At 35.8% G+C, this 22,483-nt stretch overlaps 1 protein-coding gene across 16 annotated transcripts in view; it reads left to right on the top strand.

Moving 5' to 3' along the window:
* STAU2 (staufen double-stranded RNA binding protein 2) overlaps positions 1-22,483 on the top strand; it is a 344,586-nt gene that overhangs the window by 163,103 nt on the left and 159,000 nt on the right. For all 16 annotated transcript variants that reach the window (XR_013763894.1, XM_079140529.1, XM_079140527.1 and 13 more), the window contains one exon: positions 5,884-5,946. Coding sequence is in view for 15 of the 16 variants with exons in the window: in XM_079140529.1 (XP_078996655.1) it covers positions 5,884-5,946 (63 nt within the window). In the remaining variant the exon portion in view is untranslated. The remainder of the gene's footprint in view (positions 1-5,883; positions 5,947-22,483) is intronic.

Raw genomic sequence — 22,483 nt, 5'->3', positions numbered from 1 at the left:
TTCTAATTATGTTTTGTATTTCAATCCTGTCTGTTGTGATATTTCCTTGTTCATTCCGAATTTTAGTGATTTGGGTTTTCTCTCGTCTTCTCTTTGTTAGTGTGGCTAAAGGTTTATCAATTTTGTTTATGTTTTCGAAGAACCAACTATTTATTTTGTCAATTTTTTGTATTGTTTCTTTTGTTTCAATTTCATTGATTTCAGCTCTGAGTTTAACTATTTCCTGTCTTCTACTACTTTTGGTGCTGTTCTGTTCTTCTTTTTCTAGGGCTTTGAGCTGTAGTGTTAGGTCGTTCATTTGTTGAGTTTTACTTCTTTTATTAAATGCGCTCCATGAAATAAATTTCCCTCTATGTACTGCTTTCATAGTGTCCCAGAGATTTTGATATGATGTTTCTTTGTTCTCATTTACCTCTAAGAATTTTTTAATTTCCTTCCTAATATCTTCTGTTATCCATTCATCATATAATAGCATATTGTTTAATCTCCAGATGTTGGAATAGTTTCTGTGTTTTACTCTTTCATTTATTTCTAACTTCAATCCATTATGATCTGATAGAATACATGGTAGTGTCTCTATCTTCTTGTATTTGCTAACATTAGCTTTGTGGCATAATATATGGTCTATTTTAGAGAAGGATCCATGTGCTGCTGAGAAGAAAGTGTATTCGCTCTTGGTTGGATGGTATATTCTATAAATGTCCGTTAAGTCTAAATTATTGATTGTGTTATTGAGATCTATGGTTTCTTTGTTCAGTTTTTGTTTGGAAGATCTGTGCAGTGGTGAGAGAGGCGTGTTAAAATCACCTAGTGTTATTGTGTTATGGTCTATTTGGTTTCTGAAATTGAGGAGGATTTGTTTGACATACATGGATGAGCCACTGTTTGGGGCATAGATGTTTATGATTGTTATATCTTGTTGATTTATGCTTCCCTTAAGCAGTATGAAATGACCTTCTTTATCCCTTCTGACTAACTTTGGCTTGAAGTCCACATTATCGGAAATGAGGATGGATACTCCAGCTTTTTTGCTGAGTCCATGTGCATGGTATGTTTTTCCCCATCCTTTGACCTTTAGTCTATGGGTATCTTTTTCTATGAGGTGAGTCTCTTGCAGGCAACATATTGTTGGATCTTTCTTTTTAATCCAGTCTGCCAGTCTATGTCTTTTGATTGATGAATTCAGGCCATTAACATTCAGGGTTATTATTGAGATATGATTTGGTTTCCCGGTCATTGGTTCATTTTAAAATTTTGTTTATTTATTTGTTTGACACAACTTGTTTCCCTCCTTTATTTGACAATTCCTTTAGGATAATTCCTCCCTTTGCTTTTTTGCTTCTTTGTTTTTCATCTCGTCCTCATGGAATATTTTGCTGAGAATGTTCTGTAATGCTGGCTTTCTTTTGTAAATTCTTTTAGCTTTTGTTTATCATGGAAGGATTTTATTTCATCGTCAAATTTGAAGGTAAGTTTTGCTGGGTATAAGATTCTTGGTTGGCATCCATTTTCTTTCAGGGCTTGAAAAATGTTGTTCCAGGCCCTTCTAGCTTTTAGGGTCTGGATTGAAAAATCTGCTGATATGCGTATTGGTTTCCCCCTGAATGTAATTTGGTTCTTTTCTCTCACAGCCTTTAAAATTCTGTCTTTATTTTGTATGTTCGGTATTTTCATTATAATGTGCCTTGGTGTGGGTCTGTTGTAATTTTGTGTATTTGAAGTCCTATAAGCCTCTTGAACTTGATTTTCCATTTCATTCTTGAGATTTGGGAAATTTTCTGATATTATTTCATTGAATAAATTGTTCATTCCTTTGGCTTGTTTCTCTAGGCCTTCCTCAATCTCAATAATTCTTAAATTTGGCCTTTTCATGATATCCCCTTGTAGTTCTTGTAGATTCTGTTCATGGTTTCTTACCATCTTCTCTGTTTGTTCAACTTTGTTTTCAAGGTTAAATATTTTGTCTTCAATGTCTGAGGTTCTGTCTTCCAGGTGTTGTATTCTATTGGATATGCTTTCTATGGAGTTCTTAATTTGGTTTATTGTTTCCTTCATTTCAAGGATTTCTGTTTGGTTTTTTTTCAATATCTCTAACTCTTTATTGAAATGATCTTTTGCTTCCTGTATTTGCTCTTTTAACTGTCGATTGGTACGATCATTCAATGCTTGCATTTGTTCTTTCATCTCATCGTTTGCTTCTGTGATCATTTTAATTATGTACATTCTGAACTCCTTTTCTGTCATTTCTTCTGCCATGCTGTCATTGGGTTTTATTGATGTAACATCTAGATTTGTTTGTGGCATTTTCTTTCCTTGTTTTCTCATATTGTTCAGGTATCAGTGGACCGCTGAGATATTGCAGATTTCCTCTATTGACTTACAATGTCCCTGAAGATTTCTATATATATCCCCCCTTAGCCTTCAGTAGGCTGAAGTCTTGGAGGAAGTTGATAATGCATGCTCCACAAGGAAGCTGCCTCTCTAGGAGTGGTGTCCTTCAGGTGGGGTATAATCCCTGCTAATGGGCAGAGGTGCCTCCACTTGCTGACCAGTGGTCATCCAAAGGGGACCTAGGCTGCGGGCTGAGGCAAAGCCTGTTTGGGCCTGAGTCTCTGGTTTTACCGTCCTTGTGGGGAAACCTCACCCAGCAGGGAAGACTCACCCGGTGGGGAGGTCTCGCTGGTCAGTTTCCTCCTAGAGGCTCCCCTCAATTTACAGCTACCGCCTGTGCTGGGCTGCCTTCCTCTGCAAAGTTCCCAGGGGCCCGGCCCTACCTCCTGGGCCTGGGAGCCTCACCCTTCGCAGATGAATCTCCTTAGGCTGTCCCTCCTCAGAGAATCTGCCTGCAGGCCTGGAACCTTCGCTCCGCCCTAAGCGTGTCTCTGTGCGTCTCTTCCACCCAGAAGCCTCCTAGATCCTGGGACCCTGCTCTGCACCTAATCGCCTGGCTATGCGGCCCCTCCTCTGAGCAGCCACCTTGGGCCCCGAACAGTCGCTCTGAGTCCCAGAGACCCGCCACAGGCCTCTTCCTTCAGACAGCCGCCCAGTATTCCGGTGTGGTCACTAGGAGTCCAAGAAACTCACTTCGTGCCTCCTCCTCCCACCAACCACCTGTAGCCCTGGGCAATCAATCACTCCGAGTCGAAGTGACCCTCCCCGTTACTCCTCCTTCTCCAGATAACGCCCCGGGTGTTCAGGAGCGGTCGCTCTGAGTGGCTCTGAATCCACGTGACCCGCTGCATTGGTCCTCTGGGCAACCGCCCGGAGCTCTGGTGCGGCCACTCAAGACCAAGCGACCCACCACGCTTCTCCTCCAGGCAGCCCCCCTGTGTTCAGGAGCTGTCACTTTAAGTCCAAACAACTCACCACTCGCCTTCTCCTCTGAGCAGCCGCCTAGAGCGCTAATGCAGTCACTGCGAGTCCAAACGACCTGCTGCGCTCCTCCTCCTCCTCCTCGTACTCCTCCGGGCAGGCCCCGGTGTTCAGAAGGGGTCTGAGTCCAAACAGCTCGCCATGCAGCCCCTCCTCTGGCAACCGCCTGTAGCTCTGGTGTAGTCATCCCGAATCCAAGCGACCGCGCTCCTCTTCCTCCTCCTCGTCCTCAGGGCAGGCCCCGGTATTCAGAAGCAGTCGTTCTGAGTCCAAACAGCTCGTCGCGCGGCTTCTCCTCCGGCAACCGCCTGTAGCTCTGGTGCAGTCACTCCGAATCCAAGCGGCCACGCTCCTCCTCCTCCTCCTCCTCAGGGCAGGCCCCGGTGTTCTGAGTCCACACAGCTCTCCTCGGCACTCCTCCCCTGGGCAGCCGCCGGAGCCCCAGTGGTGGCTCCGAGTCCCAGCGCTGTGCCGAGCGGCCTCCTTTACAGCGCTCCTAGTTGTCTGAGTTCACTGCTCCAGCGGGGGGAGTGGCGTCTCGCCGGCAGCTCTACTTCACAAAGTTTCCTGCTTTTCGGGACGCCTTCCCAACGGGTGAGAGTCACCCGGCTGCTTTGAGTTGGTCCCAAGTGTCTCAATATCTCCTCTTTTGAATCCTGAGTCCTGGAGCAACATGAAATGCAGCCACCCTCTAGGCCGCCATCTTGAAAACCTCCAAGAACAAACTGTTTGAGGCCTTAATAAAATTAAATGCATGGAAAGGATGAAAAATATATTGAATATATTTTTCTTTCTGCTCACCAGCTTTCCATACTGATAACAATTTTAGTGATTTTTCAAAATCTTTTTAAATTTCTTTCACCCTCAAAGGAATCTGCTTCTCCATCAGAGTGCTGTTTGTCTGCAGTAGTCCTTTTCTTTTGGCCACTTTTGCACATTTCTGTTAGTTCCAAACTCTATTCTTTATTCCAGTGTCTTCTCTTTCTTAGATGCGCAGTTCACACTTAATCCGTAATTTTCTATTCTTTTTTCTTTGACTGCTTCTTTCCAAATGAACTAGTATGATTTCTATCTCCTCAAAAAGATCTGGTAATACTTCTATGTGTTAGCTGTACAACCTCAGACTAATTAATTGTTGAGCCTCTCTAACTCTAGTTTTCTTCTCTGTGAAGTTGAATGTTAATATCATCTTACCAGATTTTTGTGAGAATGAAAATGAGATGATCTCGCTCCATGTAAAACACCTAGTACATTACCAACCATACTTTAAAGTCCTAAGTGTTAGCTATCAGCTGTTACCCCTGCCAGGCTCTTTTGTTATATAGCAGTTTTTGTCCTGTAAAGGATACCTGTGTTAGCATTTTGTAGTAAAAGATTATAGTAGTGATCATGCAGGTGTGAATTGTGGAGGAAGACAGGATTTGTGTTTTAAGGAGGTAAAAGAGATAATAAAGGAAGAAAGATGCTCATATGAAGCTGTTGATAGTTTCTAATATACTATTAACTTGTTTTTCAGAGTTCCTTATTTTCTTTTGCTCTGCTATTATATCTTTTCTTGTCCCCCTTAAGATATATAATACAAACGAAAGAGACAAGTATGAAAAAAAAAATGTGAAAGCCATTTGGTTAACTCTTCGCTAATTTTTTTTTTTTTTTTTCGGTAAAAGTCATAGGACTTTCCCAGAATGGACAAAGTAACATTTCTATTATTAATCTGGCTTTAGGATTGATAAAGAAGCTCTTTCAGTCACTTTAGTACTTGTAATGTTTATTATTATTTCTATTTACATACAAATTACATATTTTTTTATCACTTTGAGCCCATTTTCTACATACCACACTTAATATTAGGTTGGCTTGCTTGCTTCTGTCCTCCCTCCCTCCCTTCCATCCTTCCTTCCTTTTTTTCACCAGGGATTGAACCCAGGAGCACTTAACCATTAAGTTATGTCCGTAGCCCCTTTTTAATTTTATTTTGAGACAGGGTTTTGCTAAGTTACTTGGAGAGCCTCACTAAATTGTTGGGGTTTACTTTGAACTTGCAATCCTCCTGCCTTAGCCTCCCAAACTGTTGGCATTGTAGGTGTGCACCACCCCACCAATATTGGACTTTCTTGATACCTTAAATTGTAAATTTAAACAAGTAGTTGAAAGTTGAAGGAGAATTAGAAATAGATTCAAATATAGAAAAGGGGTAGATGATACTATTTACATTAGTTACTCTTTTTAAAATATCTTTTTAAATACCTTTTAAATTAATTAATTCATTTATTTTTATTCACTAGGGATTGAACCCCGTACCTCATTTGTGTGAGACAAGGACTCCACCACTCAGCTACACCCCCAGCCCCCATTAGTTACTCTTGTAGCCATCTTCTCTTTGAAGAGGATACACAGAACTACCATATGAGAAATCATTGTCCTTACTTTGCTTTACTTATTAGTCCGTGTTTTGTTTCATGTTGTAAATAAGCCTTTTTCTTCGAATTTAAACAATTGATTTAATCTTTCAGACAGGGGAAAACAAAGGCTGGAGTGGTCCAAAGGCTGGGTTTCCTGAACCAACAAATAACAGTAAGTTCTCATTTTTGTGTTGTGTGCACTTGGTGTTCATCAGTGTACTGATTGTGTCTGTCTGGGCACTGGATACTGGTTTAAACATCGTGGAGGATATAGGGGAGTTGTGGTGTTTGCTTTCTGGATACTGACAAAAAACTGGAAAACTGCTAAGACATAGACACTCATATCCTTAAAATGGCTAAACCACAGCAGATGCATATAGTTATATTTTTCTAGTTGTCATTTTATCGATATAACATTTTTATAAAAATAAAACAATTATCTGCAAATCAGTTAACTCTCAAATCAGCTCTTCTCACAGTTCCAATTTTTTAATGTCTACACAAATTTTTATATAATTATACTGATAAAATTTTTATTCTGTTATTTTCTTTTAATATTGCCATAAGCATTTTGTGCATTTTGCTAAGTCATTATAATTTTTATTATTTTATTAAAATCACTACATATTAAGTACAAAATTGCTCATGGTCTTATTTCACATATAGTATTCTCAACACTTAAAATGCAATTTCAGTTTATTTCATTTTTCAAATGTATTTAATCAAGACATTTTGCAATGGACATTTAGACACTTTTCTTTAATAAAGTTCCCTCTTTTTAAAAGTATCTGTTTTCACCAAAGTGACCATTTTACTGTAGATCAATGAATGGAAACATTTGGTGAGTGAAAATACCCAATCTATCTCATTTCTAACCCTATTTCTCTTCCTTACAACTTCTGGGTGCTGAAAAAGGTTAAATCTGCAAATTGTCATATTGAAGGGGGAAGCTCATGTCTTGATGTATATATAATGCAATTAATAAGTATTACCAGTGCATTCTCTTAAGAATTGAATTCTTGAATCATCTAAACTAGTTTCTTGAAAAGAATATTTCAGTGAGCTAATGGTATTCTTGGGTTAACTTTCTGAGAATAATTGAAATAAATGTGCCTGTGAGATCTTGGACTATATGATAGGGTTGATAAATGGGTTTTGCATATATCCCTTGGAAAAAATGGAATTGGTTCAGGATTCTGAGATTATATTTAATTCCTTTGATGTTTGCATTTATTGGTTTATAATTACTTGATGAGGGAATATAAGAAACATTAAATTGATTGAAGTTTTATGTATTTAGCATAGTACCTGTTCCTATTCATTTTGTAACGAATGTTGATTTCCTTCCATACCTCCTTTCCCCATCTTTTATAAAAGTGATATGTCTATGTACTCTTGCCAAAAATTTCATTCTTATACTTTTTGTCAGATATATTTTACCCTGAACATTGTGAGTAAAGAATATATAGTTTATTCTTGAATCATTATATTTTGGCACTAGCCATTTTTTTTTGAAGAATATGAACATTACATATTTGAATATGGAAGTCATATCATGATTGATTTGACATGAAACATTGTAGATAGACTGCAAACTGTATCATTAAACAGAGCCATTTTGGCTCTTAGTATTATGTTTGTTGATTTTTTTAATTTGCTAAGTGATACTGGATCTCCTTTGCAAGTATGAAAAGGGTATCAGGAAAAGGCTAATCAGTTTATTAAGTGATCACAAATATTAAAGAGAGCCCAAAAGGTCAGTTAAACTATTTGAAGCCATTTTAAAACAACTAAAATGAGCTTGATGCGGTGGCATGTGCCTGTAATCTCAGCTGCTTACGAGGCTGAAGATAGGAGGATCACAAATTTGAGGCCAGCCTGGACAAATTAGTGAGACTTGTCTCAAAATAAAAAAATAAAAATGAACTGGAGATGTAGCTGAGTGGTAAAGCACCTTGGGGTCCAATCCCAGGACCGAAAACAAAACAATAAGAACAAAAAACTAAACTGTTAAAGCTTTAGGAATTTCTCTGTTCTATAATGGTTCAAATTGGGAATTTCAAAGAATGTTCTTACATCATTTCCCAGCTGTGAGGGGTGACAAAACTGATATAATTCTTCAAATTAACACAAGTGGTCCTGCCTCAGATTACCACAGAGGATGAGGAGAGTCTGAAGAGTAGAAACTAGTGTAGCCCAAGAACTGATGACTCACTAATGAATGAAGCCCCAGATCTGTCAGAACCAGCACAAAGCTACTTAAATACATTAGGAAAAAGTTGGTTTCTGCTTGTAATTGATCACTCAGGTGAGGAGTCTTACCTGAAAATTGACTGTTAATATTTAGGCTAACTTCTATTTAATTAGTTCCTTAAGTTTGAAATTCTGCTCTACATGATTTCTGCCCTGTGAAGAACACCTGTTTATATTTTATAGGTGGGGGTTAAAGCCTGGAACTCTTGGGGTGGCACATGTTGGGGAAGATAGGAATTTGAGGTTGCCAGCGCTAGCTACCTCAATGACATATTGTCTGGCCTTGAACAGTTCATTTTATATCTCATTTTCAGTATGCTCTGTTAAGATTATGCATATACATTTATAATGTCGAGGCTCTTAAATTATGTAATATTTGTAAAGTGATTAACCAACCTTAAATAACATCTGAAAAGGTAACATTAACCTTAGGAAAACAACTGTGTCATTATGAAGTGACTCTCTTCATTGTTTTCTTTGTCAAATTCTACATTACTTCAGAATTGTAATTTTGAAGATCAAATTTCTAGTCAACCATTATATGGATAAATAACACACAAAATTAACTTGGAGTCATACAAAAATGAAAAGAAGGGAATGCAGAATTGGAAAGTGAAAGAAGGAAATTTTAATCTGGCATAGCTAGCACCTAACTATAAGTAGACAAAAAATGTTAATGTACATGTGCATTTAATTTTTGAAGTGGAAGATTTTTTTTTTTTTAAAAGATTATAGTCATAAGAAACTGCTAACAGTTACAACTGAAAAAATACTTGAAATGGTTTTGCAAGTGATTGTGATTACATAGACTGGTTCCTCAATTTATTTTCCTGGCTTGATTGCATGCAGCTTTAAAATATGGACCTAATTTTGGTATGGGTCTCAGGCTTTCTTCATTATACTAAAGTGTATCAGAAGGTAGATTATTCTGCATTTTTATCCTTCAAAGCATTATCATAATTATGTTGAAGTACAAGAAAACCTAACTCTATAATGCGAAGTTTTTGTTAAATTTGGCATAGGGCAATTTTATGCTTGGCATACACATATAAAGCTGACTTTTACAGGTGAATGACTAACAAGTTTTTAAAAAGATCATGCATTTTAAAGATTTACTGATTGCTTATGGAAAACTTTCTAAAATATTTAGATACAGTTCAGTTGATAATATCTTTTTTTGTATTCACAATCCATGTTTCTTATTAATACACGGTTTTACTTTACAACAGGTTGTTTCTTAAAGGTGAACACTAGCTTAATTCAAAATTGGACTAAGCTCAAAGGTATTCACTGGTATGTGCCGAATCCACCCACTAAAAGATTATTTGGAGGCATTTTTTCTTGTGAATAGTTTTCCATTAACCGTTTAAAAAGTCTTATTTAGCCCGTGTGAAATGTGTTGGCTCTTCTGGGTTCGTTAGAGAAGACCCAAGACAAATACTTTGGGGACAGGATAGAGTGACCTTTTCAGGATCTTAGTTGACTTAGTAAAATTTTTGTCATTTTTGTGTCATATGCATGTCATATGCACTGTACATCCTGAAATCAGGAAGCTATATTAGCCTAGTGACCAGATATGGGATAGATTGCCTGCTTGTTTCCCTAATAACTGTATGCCTTATCTAGAACCTTTACTTATTCTTTTTTGTAGAGGGTATGGGTTGTCCTTCGATGATGATAGGCTAACATATTCTTGCTTTAATAGTGTTTTGGGAGAGTTCCCTAAATGAATTCCTTCTGGGGCTACCATAACAGAAACTACTTTGTAATGAAACAAAAGTAGTTGGCGTCAATTGGATTTAAGTATAAAGCTTAAATCCAATTTATCTGTTTATTTAGACATAAACAACTGTGTTCAAAGTACAAGAGTGTGACTGGTCTGTAGTGATGTTATTTAGAAAGATTTGTGAGTTACTTGTGCTGGGCAGACCGATGCTCTCCATCTGAGACTGCTTATGGAAACACTCTTTCTACCAAGAGCAAAAAAGACATATCCAAGTACTCCAGAAAAATACCCTCCCCAGTTTACATTCGTGGTTATGTTGGACCTGTCTGAGTGACAAGAAGCTATAGCCTCTTCTTGTTTTACTTTCATAAGTAAAACAAGCTTTTCTTCCCTACTGAATCTAAGGTTAGAGGTAGTGTTAAGCTTGCTTCCTTTGTAGTCATGTCAGTTAAGTCTATGTTTAAAAGGTTTACTTAGAGGAAAAATAATTTGAGATTAGAAAGTATTTGGTCAGATTAGCACAGATAGCATGTTTTCTGAAATATACTTAGGAAATATTTAATGAGTTTAAATTTTCTTTTTTTTTAAAAGGAGCAAAAATATTTATTAGGTTAAATATAATTCAATCCATATTCTAAGCAGTTTTGCCCCCTACCCAGCAAAAAAAAAAAGTTCATATATTTTCCATTTTCACAAATTATTATTATTATTATTTTTTTAAACTGGGGATTTTTTAAATTGTAAACAAAGGGGATACATGTTGTTTCTCTTTTTGTACATGGAGTAAAGGCATACCATTTGTGTAATCATAAATTTACATAGGGTAATGTTGTTTGATTCATTCTGTTATTTTTCCCTTCCCCCCACCCCTCTTTTCCCTCTATACAGTCCTTCCTTCCTCCATTCTTGCCCCCTCCCTAACCCTAACCCTAACACTAACCCCTCCAACCCCCCATTATGTGTCATCATCTGCTTATCAGCAAGATCATTCGTCCTTTGGTTTTTTGAGATTGGCTTATCTCACTTAACATGATATTCTCCAATTTCATCCATTTGCCTGCAAATGCCATAATTTTATTATTCTTTATGGTATATATATATATACCATGGTTTCTTTATCCATTCATCAACTGAAGGACATCTAGGTTGGTTTCACAATCTGGCTATTGTGAATTGAGCAACTATGAACATTGATGTGGCTGTATCTCTGTAGTATGCTGATTTTAAGACCTTTGGGTATAGGCCAAGGAGTGGGATAGCTGGGTCAAATGGTGGTTCCATTCCAAGCTTTCTGAGGAATCTACATACTGCTTTCCAGAGTGGCTGCACTAATTTGCAATCCCCCCAGCAATGTATGAGTGTACCTTTTTCCTCACATCCTCTCCAACACCTACTGTTGCTTGTGTTCTTAATAATTGCCATTGTAATTGGGGTGAGATGGAATCTTAGTGTAGTTTTGATTTGCATTTCTCTTATTACTAGAGAAGTTGAACATTTTTTCATATATCTGTTGATTACTTGTAGATCTTCTGTGAAGTGTCTGTTCATTTCCTTAGCCTATTTGTTGATTGGATTATTTGTATTCTTGGTGTAGAGTTTTTTGAGTTCTTTATAGATTCTGGAGATTAGTGCTCTATCTGAAGTATGTGTGGCAAAGATTTCCTCCCACTCTGTAGGCTCTCTTTTCCCATTGCTGATAGTTTCCTTTGCTGAGAGAAAGCTTTTTAGTTTGAATCTATCCCAGTTATTGATTCTTGCTTTTATTTCTTGTGCTATGGGAGTCCTGTTAAGGAAGTCTGATCCTAAGCCAACATGTTGAAGATTTGGACTTACTTTTTCTTCTATAAGATTAAGGGTCTCTGGACTGATTCTGAGGTCCTTGATCCATTTTGAGTTGCTTTTTGTGCAGGGTGAGAGATAGGGGTTTAGTTTCATTCTGTTGCATATGGATTTCCAGTTTTCCCAGCACCATTTGTTGAAGTGGCTATCTGTTCTCCATTGCATATATTTGGCACCTTTGTCTAGTATGAGAAAATTGTATTTATTTGGGTTTGTGTCTGTGTCCTCTATTCTGTACCATTGATCTACCTGTCTATTTTGGTACCAATACCATGCCGTTTTTGTTACTATTGCTTTGTAGTAGAGTTGAAGATGTGGTATTGTGATACCCCCTGCTTTGCTCTTTCTGCTAAGGATTGCTTTAGCTATTCTGGGTTTCTTCTTCTTCCAGATAAATTTCATAATTGCTTGCTCTATTTCTGTAAGGTATGTCACTAGGATTTTAATTGGAATTGCATTAAATCTGTATAGCACTTTTGGTAGTATGGCCATTTTGACAATATTAATTCTGCCTATCCAAGAACATGGGAGATCTTTCCATCTTCTAAGATTTTCTTTAATTTCTTTCTTTAGTGTTCTGTAGGTCTCATTGTAGAGGTCTTTCACCTCTTTTGTGAGATTGATTCCCAAGTAGTTTACTTTTTCCAAGGCTATTGTGAATGGGGTAGTTTTCCTAATTTCTCTTTCTGAAGATTCATCACTTATGTATAAAAATGCATTGGAATTATGAGCATTGATCTTGTAACCTGCTACTTTACTTAATTCACTTATGAGTTCTAAAAGTTTTCTGGTGGAATTTCCTGGTTCCTCTAAATATATAATCATGTCATCAGCGAACAGGGATAGTTTGAGTTCTTCTTTTCCTATTCGTATCCCTTTAATTTCTTTGGTTTGTCTAATTGCTCTGGCTAGAGTTTCAAGAACGATATTGAATAGAAGTGGTGAAAGAGGGGATCCCTGCCTTGTTCCAGTTTTTAGGGGGAATGCTTTCAGTTTTTCACCATTTAGAATGATATTGGCCATGGGCTTAGCGTAGATGACCTTTACAATGTTAAGGAATGTTCCCACTATCCCTATTGTTTCTAGTGTTTTGAGCATGAAGGGATGCTGTATTTTATCGAATGCTTTTTCTGCATCTATCGAAATAATCATGTGATTCTTTTTTTTTTTTTTTTTGCGGTGCTGGGAATCAAACCCAGGGCCTTGTGCTTGCAAGGCAAGCACTCTACCAACTGAGCTCTCTTCCCAGCCCTTCATGTGATTCTTAACTTTAAGTCTGTTGATATGGTGAATGACATTTATTGATTTGCAGATGTTGAACCAACCTTGCATCCCTGGGATAAAACCCACTTGATCGTGGTGTACTATCTTTTTAATATATTTTTGTATGCGATTTGCTAAAATTTTTTTGAGAATTTTTGCGTCTATGTTCATTATGGATATTGGTCTGAAATTTTCTTTCCTCGATGTGTCTCTGTCTGGTTTAGGTATCAGGGTAATATTGGCTTCATAGAATGAGTTTGGGAGGGTTCCCTCCTCTTCTATTTCATGGAATACTTTGAGGAGTATTGGAATGAACTCTTCTTTAGAGGTTTTGTAGAACTCGGCTGAGAACCCATCTGGTCCCGGACTTTTCTTTGTTGGTAGGCTTTTGATGACCTCTTCTATTTCATTGCTTGAAATTGATCTATTTAAGTTGTGTATGTCCTCCTGGTTCAGTTTAGGCAATTTGTATGTCTCTAGAAACTTGTTGATATATATCTTCAAGGCTTTCTATTTTGTTGGAGTATAGATTTTCAAAATAGCTTCTCATTATGTTTTGTTTTTCACTCGTATCTGAAATGATATTTCTTTATTCATTCCGAATTTAGTAACATTCTTAGCAAAATATTCCATGAGGAAGAGATGAAAAACAATGATGCAAATTAGCAACGGGAGGAACTAGCCTAAAGGAATAGCCAAGTAAAGGAGAAACCAAATCATGTCAAAAACCAAAAATTGAATCAAATGACTGGGAATACAAATCATATCACAATAATAACCCTGAATGTTAATGGCCTGAATTCATCAATCAAAAGACATAGACTGGCAGACTGGATTAAAAAGAAAAATCCAACAATATGCTGCCTGCAAGAGACTCATCTCATAGAAAGAGATACCCATAGACTAAAGGTGAAACGATGGGAAAAAACATACCATGCACATGGACTCAGCAAAAAAGCTGGAATATCCATTCTCATTTCAGATAATGAGGACTTCAAGCCAAAACTAGTCAGAAGGGATAAAAAAGGACATTCCATACTGCTTAAGAGAAGCATAAATCAGCCAGACATAACAATCATAAATATCAATGCCCCGAACATTGACTCATTCATGTACATCAAACAAATCCTTCTCAATTTCAGAAATCAAATAGACCACAACACAATAATACTAGGCGATTTTAACACACCTCTCTCACCACTGGACAGATCTCCCAAACAAAAATTGAATAAAGAAACCATAGATCTAAATAACACAATCAACAATTTAGACTTAACGGACATATATTGAATATACTATCCAACAAAGAACGAATATACTTTCTTCTCAGCAGCACATGGATCCTTCTCTAAAATAGACCATAGTTTATATCATGAAGCTATTGTTAGCAAATACAAGAAGATAGAGATACTACCTTGTACTCTATCAGATCATAATGGATTAAAATTAGCAATAAATGACAGAATAAAAAAGAGAAACTTCTCCAATACCTGGAGATTAAATAATACGCTATTATATGATGAATGGATAACAGAAGACATCAGGAGGGAAATAAAAAAATTCTTAGAAGTAAACGAGAACAAAGACACATCATATCAAAATCTCTGGGACACTATGAAAGCAGTACTGAGAGGAAGATTCATCTCATGGAGCGCATTCAACAAAAGAAGTAAAAATCAAATAAACGACTTAACACTACAGCTCAAAGCCCTAGAAAAGGAAGAGCAGACCAACACCAAAAGTAGTAGAAGACAGGAAATAGTTAAAATCAGAGCTGAAATCCACAAAATTGAAACAAAGGAAACAATCGAAAAAATAAACAAAATAAATAGTTGGTTCTTTGAAAACATAAACAAAATTGATAAACCCTTAGCCACACTAACAAAGAGAAAGAGAAAACTCAAATTACTAAAGTTCGGAGTTTAAATTTTCATGATTTTAAAATCTTCTTGATTCATATTTTTATATACATAAATGATTTCAGATAACAGTTTTTTTTAAAGCAACCATATAAACAGTTTAAGGATGTCTTTTTCATTGTAGTATGAGAGTGTTTTTAAGCATAAGAGCAAAGGGCGAAATGACAAAAGAAAAAAAACGATGAGTTTAGATCATGAAAACTAAAACTGGATTCAGAGAACAGCATAAAAAGAAGAAATCAAATGACAAATAGAAAGTGTAACTTGTGAATATATAGCAACAGTTAAATATTTACAGATGATACATGTAAGTTGATTAAAAAAACAACAGTGCCCTGATTGAAAAAAGAACAGATAATAATGAAAAATTCTCAGCAATAGTGAATGTTCAGTTCAGAGTAAAAATAAATATTATGCAATTTCTGATCCATAAAAATTTCAGGTATTTAAAAATGATAATTCTACGTGTTGGGGAAATAGATACTTAGACTGCTGATAGCATTGTGAATTAGTGTTTCTTTTTTGAAGGGCATTTACCTAAGTATTATAATACTCAGACCCATTTCTTTTTAAAGCTTAATTAAAAGGTAAGGGAAGAACTACTGGTTTTATAATTAAAAAAATCAAATATATTTAAAACATAGGCACAAATTTTAACCTGACATGCACTAGCCTGACTAGATTTATTTGTTTTTAAACGATATTTATTGCTTTAGATAAATGGTCATAACAAGGTAAGGGTAATGAGTCAAAACATAAAATTAAAATAAAATGTCATTCCAGTTCTCTAAAAATATGCCATTATAAATATATGCATTAAGATAAAGAAAATATGCTAAAATATTACCTGGCTAATATTGATATTGACAGTGATTATCTATAATCACTACCTAGTGATACCTAGTTTAGGGTCACTTCTGTTACCTTCCCTCAAATCCATCTGCTTCTCTCCAGTGTCCTTGCCATGCCCTAGTTCAGTCACTATCATCTCTCACCTGGTCTTCCATAGTAGGCTCTAACTGATCTCCCTGCTGCTGCTCTTGCCAATTCACTCATCACATAGAATCAAGGATGATCTTCAAAATCAAAACGGGGACCTTGGAGATAGGACAATAAACTGACTTTTTCTGTTGAAACCCTTTCTGGAGATGCCCAAAAAGCAAAAATGAGCTTAATGGATCCAGTACTTACTGCAATATTTGTATGTTGGTTGGTTGGTTAAAAGTAAAAAAATCATGTATAACTAAAAAGAATCAATAAAGAAAAAAAAAGAAGTAGTAGTAAAATGTTGGTTAGAAGCCAGTAAGAAAATAACAACCTAGAGCAGACAAGGACTAGAAACTTTGGATAGTATATTGACTCACTCTTGCTGTGTAACAAATTGCCACATAGTTAACAATTTAAAACATTTATTATCTCTCAGTTCCTTAGTCAGCAGTTCAGACGTGGCTTAACTGGGTCCTCTGCTCAAGGACTTACAAGTCTCCCAATCACAGTGTCATCCAGGCTGCATTTCTTTTCTGGAGTTCTGGGTTCTTGTGTAAGCTCATGTGTTTTTTGGTAGAATTCGGTTCTTTATGTTTAAGAATCTGAGGTCCCTGCTTTCTTGCTGACTATCAGTAGGGACCGCTCTCAGCTCCTCGAGGCCCCCACAGTTCCCTGCAATTGAGGGCTTCTCAGAACCTGAGTATTTCCTTCTTCAAAACCAAGCTAAATGTAAATATTAAATATTAAACAGCTAGGGAAGCAGAGTTAATTCTACACTTAAACTCAGGTGTTCAATAATGAATGGATAAAGAAAATATGATACACACACACATACACACAGTGGAATATTATTCAGCCATAAAAAGAACTAGATTCTGTCATTTGCAAATACATGGATTGAATTGGAGGGTATTATGTTGAGTGATATAAGTCAGGCACGGAAAGACGAATACAACATATTCTTACTTACATGTGAAAGATAAAAAAAAAGTTGACTTTTTTTGTTAAGAGAACCACAGTTCACTGATTCACTCATCTCTAACTCTGAATTTTAGTGATCAAACAATTGTACTACTGAGAAAAATATCTTGATTCTTCACATGTACAAAGCAGAGAATTGATAAATCTGTTTCAGATTTTGTATTTGAAATTTCTGGCAAACATATCCAGGGGTGCAGATTTTGAATTTTGTAAGAACAAATTTGTATTTTGCTTAACCTTGTTCTACTCTTGTGACTTTTGGAATACTATCAACAAAGCAGTTAAAAACAGAAGCAAATACAAACAAAACATGCAAAACAAACAAAAACATATTGATCTCAATGAAATGGAGAATAGGAAAGTGGTTACCAGAGCCTGGGAAGGTGTGGGGGAGAGAGGAATGGAGAGGGAATGGTTAACCAGTGCAGGCCTATAGTTGGTTAAGAAGAGTAACTCCTAATGTTCTGCAGTATGGTAGGATTAACTGTTTGACAATAGTTAAGGGAATATTTCAAAATAGCTAATAGAGAGGATTTTGAATGTTTCTAGCACAAAGAAATGATATGTCTCAGGTGAATTATATTAGTTACCCTGATCTTATCATTATATATTGTATAAATGTATTGAAATGTCACCATGTATCCATTAAATAAAAGTACATTTACTATTTCAATTAAAAATAAAAATGTATCTTTAAAGTATGTATAACTTAAATTTGATAAATGTTGCCATACTACCCTAAATAACACTTACCAATTTACATTCTTACCATCATATATCAGATTTTCTGTTTTTCTGCAGCCTCAGTGTGCTGTCAAACTTCTGGATTTTTGCCAATCTGATAGTTGAAATTGAGCATTCCTGTAGTTTTATTTTGAATTTCTCCTGTTAAGAATAAGACTGAGCATTTTTTGTACATTTATGAGCCTTTTCTATTAAAAATATGATCATATCTATTTCCATTTAAAAATTAGATCATTGGTATTTTATATTTTTACTTGATAGGACTTTATGTGTCTATATGTCTTTATGATATGACTTAGCAGACTTTTTGTTTATAATGGAATTTCCTTTTAAAGTTTAGTGTTCTAAGTATATGTATGTATGTTTAATGTATTTTAATGACCTTTTTAAAATAGTTTTTCTTTTCTAGTATCTGTAATCTTGGCATAATTAATAATATCTTCCCCAATCTGATACTATATAATAACATTTTTAATTATCTTCTGGAAATTTAAATCTGTGATACATTTAGGATTTATACTGAAAGTATGGATCTAACTTTATTTCCCACTGCTTTGATACTTCTCTGATGCCATATACTAAGATCCTGTATGAATTTGGTTTCATTCTGGGCTTTCTTTTCTCTTTTGTGTGACTGTTTATTCATGCACAGTTTTTGTCATTGAGTCTTTATTGTGTTTTAATATGTGTTAATTTAAAACTGTTTAAACAAATGTAAATGAAGACCTGCTTGGTCCATGATCTTCTTGCACACACTACTCAGAGTACAAGTAATTAAAAAGATAACCATCTCCTTGAGGGCTGATTATAGCGCTGCCCAGTAGTTCTCAATGGTACTGTGATTGCCTAACATGCACAAGGCTCTGGGTTCCATCCCTAGCACCCCCCCCCCCCCGCCCCCGCATCCAAATCCCCTCAACATCAAAACTAAGAAGTATGAGAAGTCCAAGTGTTGACTATGATATACCAAGAGAATCCATAGGGAACTGTATATTTGAAGGCTGTTGAGGTTTGGAAGACAGTGGTGACAGTGTCCCTAAAGCTTACATGTGTTATGAATGCATCATTCATTCTTTCATTTATTAAGAAAGTACTTATTGACTACATTGTACTATTTTTAATTGTTAGTGATTTAAGTAGTTTTGATATTGCTTCTTGGAAATGTAGACAATCCGTAAAATAAATAGGGATAAGTACTGCCATTCCCACTACCTTAAAAAAGAAAGAGGGAAAACTTTTTAAAAAGTGAAACAAGTGTTATTTGAAAAAAGTTATCATTTACTTTTAATTAAAAAAATCATATAGCATAGTACCTGATGTTGGTTTTCAGTATTTGAACAAATAAAAGAACTAGAATGTGTTTTCACTTCTTTCTTGCTGTTTTGGTGATCTCATAAGGAATTTATAATGTATAACAATTAGTTCCCCCAAAATTGTTGAAAATAGAATCCTTAGAATTTAGATAATACTTAGATCTGAGATTCTCAGCTTGGTGTTGCTGGACTCAATATAATTATGAGTGGCATTATTTGTAGTTCAACAACTAAATAAAATAAATACATTTATTCTTAGCAAATTTGTTTCGGGTCAAAATTTTAACCTGAATTCATATTTCAAGATATTCTGAATCTCATGTTGGCAGTCTTTAGAAGATGATTTATTACTTAATAAAGCAAGGTTGTCTGAAAGATCCTTGAAACAAGGTCTTCATAAAAGAATATAACAACCAGGCACAGTGGCTCACACCTGTAATCTCAGCACCTTGGGAGGCTGAGGCAAGAGGATTGCAAGTTCAAGGCCTGCCTCAGCAACTTAGCAAGGTTTTAAGCAACTTAGTGAGACCCTATCTCAAAATAAAAAGGGTTGAGGATGTAGCTCAGTGGTAAAGCACCCCTCGGTTAAATCCTTAGTATGAAGCAAAAAAAAAAAAAAAAACAAACAAAAAAATACCACCAACACCATAAGAGGTCCTAAGTGTGAAAAATTTGAGCTGAGTAATATCCAGCCTCTCATCTTACAAATCGAAAAATTGAAGTGCAGGTATTTTTATAGTTTCTCCAAAGACAGAAGGTAGTGAAGACTTGAAATCATGCCCTCTGATTCCAAGGTCTGTGCATTTGCTACTAGATAGCACATTTATTTCTAGACATAGTACTTGCTGAAAATTAAGAAAAAATAATGTTTTTGAGAAATTCCACTAAAACTAAGTGTGCATGTTTTGAAATAATGTTTTATACATCATGTACCAGAATCTTTAAAAAAAGAACACTTAGAATGTTTTATAACATGGAAAATGTCCAAACTATTGTTTCAGATACCACATTGATATTTGGGTGAATCATGTAAAAACACTAAATGGCTGAGAAACTATGTGAAATGTTTGTTTTAACTATTATTACATCAGTGGAACAGACATCTGTATTACTTGATTTTCCTTAAGACTTAGAAAACTTTAGTAATAGTCCATTTCTAAAAACACTCAACAGGCTTTTGGGGTGATGTTATTCAAGTGTAGTCTTTTATTCCAACCTTTCTGGTTTGTGTTAGGATGATTCATAGACTATTAGAGCTGAAAGAGATTTTAAAGTTCCTCTAGTCTAATTCATTTTACAGATGAAGAAAGCAGGATAAAAAGGCTCTCTGCTGTCCCAACTTGAACCCATATAACTGGGCTCCAGTCTAGTGCATTTACCACTGTACTGTTGTCTTTACTTTGACTTTGTCATGTTTTGTTCTAATATTAAATGTCAGACCTTCTTTTTACCACTTAAAAATTAATTGTATTATTTTGCATTGTGGTAAATAAACATAGGTTATACCTGCTTGATACATTTAAAAGTGAACAGTACAGAATGGCTAACTATAAGCACAATGTTGTAAGCAGATTTATAGAACTTTTTCATCTTGAATGACTGATCCTCTACCCGCTGGATAGAAAGTTCTCATTTCTCACTTATCGCCTGTCAAGCACCATTGTACCTCCTATTTCTATGAATTTGTCTAATTTAGATACATCCTATAAGTATAATCATGCAGTATTTGTCCTTCGGTGACTTATATTACTTAGCATAACGTCCTCAAGGTTCATCTATGATGTAACATATGACAGAATTTCCTTCTTTTTTTTTTTTTTTTTTAAAGTATTCTGTTGTATAGGTATACCACATTTTTTATCCTCTCATCTCTTGGTGGATTTTAGGTGGTTTTTACCTCCTGGCTATTGTGAGCAATGCTGCAATGAATACCAAAGTACAAATATCTTTTCTAGATATTATTTTCAATTCTTTTGGGTAAATACTCAACTGTGGGATTGTAGAATTATTATTTATAATAATTTTTAATTTATTAAAATTAAATAGTTTTAATATTTTTATTTTAAATTTTGGTTTATTTTTAATTTTGGGAGAAACCTCCATATTGTTTTTTGTAGTTACTACACACCATTTTGCATTTTCATCAGTAGTTCATAATTGTTAAAAATTACTCCACATCCTTGCTAACACTTGTTCTTTTCTTTCTTTCTGTTTTTTTAAACAATGGCCATCTTCAAAGGTGTGAGCTGATATCCCATTGTGGTTTTGATTTGCATTTCTCTAATAATTAGTGATGATGAGCATCTTTTCTTATATCTGTTTGCTATTTGTATGTCTTCTTTAAAGAAATGTCTATTCAAGTCCAGGGTTGTGTGTGTGTGTGTATTTTTTCCTATTGTAAGAGTTCCTTATATATTTTGGAGATTAAACCCTTGTCAGATATTTGGTTTACAAATATTTTCTCTCATTGTAGAGGTTGCATTTTTAAACCTGTTGATTGTTGCTTTTGCCATGCAGAAGCTTTTTAGTTTTTATGTAGTCCTGTTGGCCTGTTGTCTTACAGCCTGTTTTTGGTGTAATTCTCAAGAAATTATTGCCAAGACCAGTGTCATATAGCTTTTCCCATGTGTTTCTTCTAGGAGTTTTATAGTTTAAGGTCTTATGTTCAGATATTTAGTTAATTTTTATGTATGTTGTAAGAAAAGTGTACAGTTGCATTCTTTTGCTTGTAGATGTCCAATTTTCCCAGACTTGTTTGTTGAGAGAACTTCCGTTCACCATTGGGTAGTCTAGACACCCTTGTCAAAGATTATGGGCTTCCATTTCTTTAGGATCAGTTTTTGGAGATTGGTTCTTTGAGCCATGTTGCCCTGTTTCTTTATGTGTCTCTAACTTTGTGTTGGGAACATCTCATTTGAAAAAACAGCTACCTCACCCAGTCTTTATGAAGCAACTTTATGCAGGGGATGACCATCAGCAATCAGCCTGGGTAAGATTCTGGAGAACTCTGAAACCTTTTGGGAAGGACTGATTTCTCATGGCCCATGCATATAATATTCTAATTAGAGAGGCTTGCCAGTTTCTTTTTCAGGAGGTTGTAATCTCTTGCTCCCTTTGATGTCTGTAGGTTGTCTGATTCTATAGCAGCAAGCTGATCCCATTTCCACCATTCTCAGTTACCAACCAGCTATCCAACTATACACATTTATCAGCACCCCAGTTCAGGGTAGGTAGATAGTAGTCCCTCAGGACGCCCTCCTTAGAGCCACAATGGAGAATGCATATTTCATTTCTCTCCCTCCCTCCAGAGAGAAACCTCAAGTTGTTTGTCTTCTCTTGATCTGCTGAGCTGTGCCAACCACAGCAAACTGCTCCCTGCTTTTCTTTCCTCTCTGCAGCCCTCTGGTAACCAAATTATACTGGTTTTGTGAGCATTCCAAGTGAGGTGAGACAAAAAACAAGTCTCTTGGACTTAAAATCTAGAACATTGGATGCACACTCCACTCTTGTCTACCTAAGGGAGAAGTTGTGATCTGAAATATTCTCTCCAAGCACTGAACTGTGTTGACTCGGGGGGGGGGGTGTGTGGGTAAAGTGAAATTATTGTTTTTACCTCTTTCAATGTGACTATTCTTGACTTCATGTCTACCTGCTGTACTGCAGCTTCTTAACTAGATTCTGGAA

This window comes from Sciurus vulgaris (genome assembly GCF_902686455.1).
Source record: "Sciurus vulgaris genome assembly, chromosome: 1".
NCBI classification, from domain to species: domain Eukaryota; kingdom Metazoa; phylum Chordata; class Mammalia; order Rodentia; family Sciuridae; genus Sciurus; species Sciurus vulgaris.
This window is presented reverse-complemented; position numbering and strand designations above follow the sequence as displayed.